We start from the raw sequence: 1,864 nt of genomic DNA on the forward strand, positions 1-1,864 counted from the left end.
GAGCGTGGGGAGGCAGGGAGGGCGGAGGAGGCTGTGGTCCGCGTGCGTGTCCGGAGCGGCTTTGTCGGTGAGGGTGCGGTGCGTTGTTGGGTGAGGGTGACGGGAGTGTGCAGGAGGGTGCGGGCGTGAGAAGAAAGAGAGGGCCGCGGCTGCGTGCGTGAGTGCGGCGCTGGGCAGAGGCCGGAGAGTTGTGGCAAAGAAGCGGGGCGGCGTGGAGGAGCAAGAACTGTGTAGCCCAGGCTGGCCTCGAACTCGTGATCCTCCTGCCTCCGCCTCCTTCAGCAAATCCTACCGGCGTGCGCCACCACAACCGGCGAGAGCCCGCCGCGATTCAGACCTACTCGAACCGTCCGTACGATGACGCAATCCCACAACACACCCCCCTACCCACAACACACCGCCCCCCCTGCTCTCACACCCGGGACACTCACAGCGCGCTCATCACGCACACCCCAAACAACCCTCCTACACTCCTCTCACAACAAACACCACTCGCTCCAGCCTTGCACGCAACACACCAAACGCAAACACGCACGCACGCACCCACACCACCTCCCCGACCCTCCGGACGGACGCCCTACACCCGGCGCCCCCTCTCGGCTCACGGCCTCGCCCGGGACGCCGGCGCCAGGGCGACCCCTGCCGCTCGCACCGGGAACCCACACTCGCCGCCCAACAGCGCCCCGCACTCCCCGTCCACCCACTGCCCGACCAGGAAGCCGTCCGTCCGTCCACCCACTGCCCGACGCGCCGCCACTCGCCTCCCTTCGCTCCCCTCCCAACGCCCGCTCCTCCCCGGGGACTCAGCCACAGCCAAACCCAGGCCTCCACCTCGGGACCGTCGCCGGCCTTCTTCGCCACCGGCTCTCGGCCCGCCAAGGCCTCGACACCCACCCGCCCCGGACCCCTGACCTTAGCCCTCCACACCTTCTCCGGGGAGCACGGAGGCTCGGCGGCAACACCCCGGACCCCGAACTATCGCTTCCCAGGACCCCCGGGCCTTCAGGACTACCACCAGACACATAGTGGCTGCAGGGATGCAGGGATGCACGGATGCAGGGCTGCGAGGACCTATCCGGGGGTGGGCGAGTGGGTGGGTGCCCTGCACCCGGACACCCTGCTAGGGACGGCCAGGCGAGCGAGCGGGCGAGCGAGCGAGCACCCCGTGACACTCGATGGAGCGAGGACAGGGCTCGCTCTCTCCCGCACGCCTACCCGCACGACCCTCTCCTGCCAGATATCTCCAGGTTAGCAGGAGGTTTTGGGGGGGAACCGGAGCGGGGAAGGCCTCCTGGCCCCACAAGGCCCATGCCCAAGACCCCAAGCACAACACGGGGACTTCCTCCCCACCCACCGCCATCCAAGGGGCGTCTTCAGAGAAGCCCACCCGGGGCACCTTGTTCTACCCCCACTCGTCTCTAAAACCAGCCCTTCTTTTGTATTGTCATTTTCGTTTCTATATTCATTGGATGCTGAACACCTCTATCTCAACTGCCTCTCGACCACAGGCTTGGACTGACCACACCATGGAAGAGTTGGGATGACCATTTCGGCAAGAAAAGAAATCAGAAGTAAAAGGGAAGTCAGGAAACAAGAGAAAGAAAAGGAGGAGACACAGACAGAGAGACAGCGAGGCAGACTGAGAGAGTCAGTGTGTGTGTGTGTGTTTGTGTGTGCGAGAGAGAGAGAGAGAGACAGAGACAGAGACAGAGACAGAGACAGACAGAGACAGACAGAGACAGCCAAGGAGATGGTGATTTGCCAAAGAGAAAAAATGGGGAGTGGGTAAAATAGGGTCTCCCACTTGTAATCCCTGCAGGCAGTGGGGGCAGAGGCAGGAGCATCAACTAAAATTCTGTAGCAG

General features: G+C 63.6%; 1 protein-coding gene across 1 annotated transcript; it reads left to right on the plus strand.

Moving 5' to 3' along the window:
• Positions 1-501: 501 nt before the first annotated feature.
• On the plus strand, positions 502-1,603 carry LOC118575321 (anther-specific proline-rich protein APG-like; the record flags this gene model as incomplete). The annotated part of the gene is made up of 3 exons (XM_036175910.1): positions 502-692; positions 728-1,247; positions 1,509-1,603. Coding segments are annotated over 3 exons (722 nt in total), but the record flags the coding sequence as incomplete, so codon positions are not given.
• Positions 1,604-1,864: the final 261 nt, after the last annotated feature.

Source organism: Onychomys torridus, unplaced genomic scaffold (assembly GCF_903995425.1).
Source record: "Onychomys torridus unplaced genomic scaffold, mOncTor1.1, whole genome shotgun sequence".
In the NCBI taxonomy this organism is placed as follows: Eukaryota; Metazoa; Chordata; class Mammalia; order Rodentia; family Cricetidae; genus Onychomys; species Onychomys torridus.